Raw genomic sequence first — 1,955 nt, forward strand, 5'->3', positions numbered from 1 at the left:
TTACTTATACATCCCGTTCTCCTGTTCACGAACACATATATGAGTATACGGGCAGATACTCAATTTATTATGTTTCATCATTGTATATTCATATTGTTCATTTTAAATTAAATTAAATTCAAATTAAATTAAATGTCACGCATAAAATTGCATTTTGAATTATAAATCACATGTATTTATTTACTGCCAACAGGAATATTTGCCATTATTATATATTATTATTTATATATTGAATGTATATATTAAATGTAATGAAGTCTTTATAAATATCCTGTGTTAATCTTCCGGATTTCGAACAAGTTACTATAACGTTGTGTGATGCGACATAAGTTCCTCATAAGTGTCCTTTCGATCATTGATTGATACTGATATCCTCTCTAATACGTGTGGCATAACACAGGGAATAATAAAACTGTAATCGTCAACATATCGAAAAGTATTTAGTATCTACCTCTATAATGGTATATATTCGTGAACAGGAGAACGAGATTAGAACGAGTTAGATTGAGTTAGATTACAATAGGCTGACATAGGTTAAGTTAGAGTCAGATAGATTGTTAGATTAAGATAGATTAACTTAGAGTAACTTGGATTATATTTTACATAAATAAATTATGTTATTTAAAAATTTTTTTATGTTTTACATCCTTTCTTCCTCGAACTATTAGATGGACTAAGTTAGATTAAGATCGACTAGGGTAGATAAAACAAGAGTAGGTTTGGTTTAACAATTTTTTATTTTTCATATTTTTAACTTATATTAACAACAACAATTAGAGCGCTGGTCTAATCCTACTCTTATTTCTAACTTACAGCTACCTTACTTTCAACCTCTTATACCTAACACTTATATCTATTTTATACCTACTTACACCTACTTATACCTAACGCTTATACCTACTTATTCTATATATACATCTTAAACCTACAAAAATAATAAGTTCAGTTCGCGTTCCTCGATGCGAATAAGAAATCCTTAAATTTATCCCGCACGCCGAAGGCCTCGCTGGTGGCATTAGCCCCGTAGTGGCTCAAGCTGCGCCAATTTGCACCACTCTCCATGTCGAGGTCATCTCCTCGTCTCGTCCGGACTGGCGCTTCGTTCGATGCCTCGTATGCGCGGATATAATTGTGTAAGACGCATGTTGCCGTTACGATTTGATCAGCATTTTCCGGTTTGGCGTGTATGCGCCGGTTGTAAATTCGAAATTTTTGTGCCAGTATTCCGAATGTATTTTCTACGACACGCCGGGCAACGGACAGCGCTGTGTTGAAATTCGTCATTTCCGGATTTCCATCAGCTCGGCTGCTCGCGTACGGCCTCAGGAGGTTTCTTTTCAGTGGGAACGCCTCGTCACCCACTAGAACACATGGCGCGCTGACCGATGTGCCCGGCAAATCACAATCGGGCAACATCGGGTAAGTCCCGTTGCCAATGTCTTGCCCAAGTTTTGATTGGGCAAAAATCCCACCATCGCTGTTTTTTCCGTATGCGCCAACCTCGATGGCGATGAAATTCGAGTTGGCATCAGCCAGAGCCATTAAGACGATGGAGAAGGTCTTCTTTTAGTTGAAGTACAGTGACCCCGAGTTAGCTGGGGCCTGGATGACCACGTGCTTGCCATCGATGGGCCCCAAACAATTAGGGAATTTACACTGTTCCCAAAACTGCTGCCGGATTGCCTCCCACCTCTCCATGCTAGGCGTGAAAATTGTCTCCGGCATCAGTGTCGTTGCAATAACCCGGCATGTCTCCGTTACAATTCCGTGAACGGTGGAATGCCCCATTCGGAAGCTGTAGTTTATCGTCTTATACGAATCTCCCGTTGTCAAGTATCTGAAACAGTGATAAAAGTTTGTCTGTTTAGTGCCTGTATAAATATCATATTAGCAAACACAATGAAAAAGTATTCATAAAACGCAATGGATTGTAAACCCACTTACCGTAAACAAAC

At 38.8% G+C, this 1,955-nt stretch overlaps 1 protein-coding gene across 1 annotated transcript; it reads right to left on the reverse strand.

Annotated features, from left to right (window-relative positions):
* Positions 1-942: 942 nt before the first annotated feature.
* LOC143363104 (uncharacterized) lies at positions 943-1,542 on the reverse strand. The gene has a single exon (XM_076803720.1). It carries the CDS (start codon positions 1,540-1,542, stop codon positions 943-945), a length of 600 nt encoding a protein of 199 aa, XP_076659835.1.
* Positions 1,543-1,955: the final 413 nt, after the last annotated feature.

The sequence above is a fragment of the Halictus rubicundus genome, unplaced genomic scaffold (assembly GCF_050948215.1).
Source record: "Halictus rubicundus isolate RS-2024b unplaced genomic scaffold, iyHalRubi1_principal scaffold0022, whole genome shotgun sequence".
Lineage (NCBI taxonomy): Eukaryota > Metazoa > Arthropoda > Insecta > Hymenoptera > Halictidae > Halictus > Halictus rubicundus.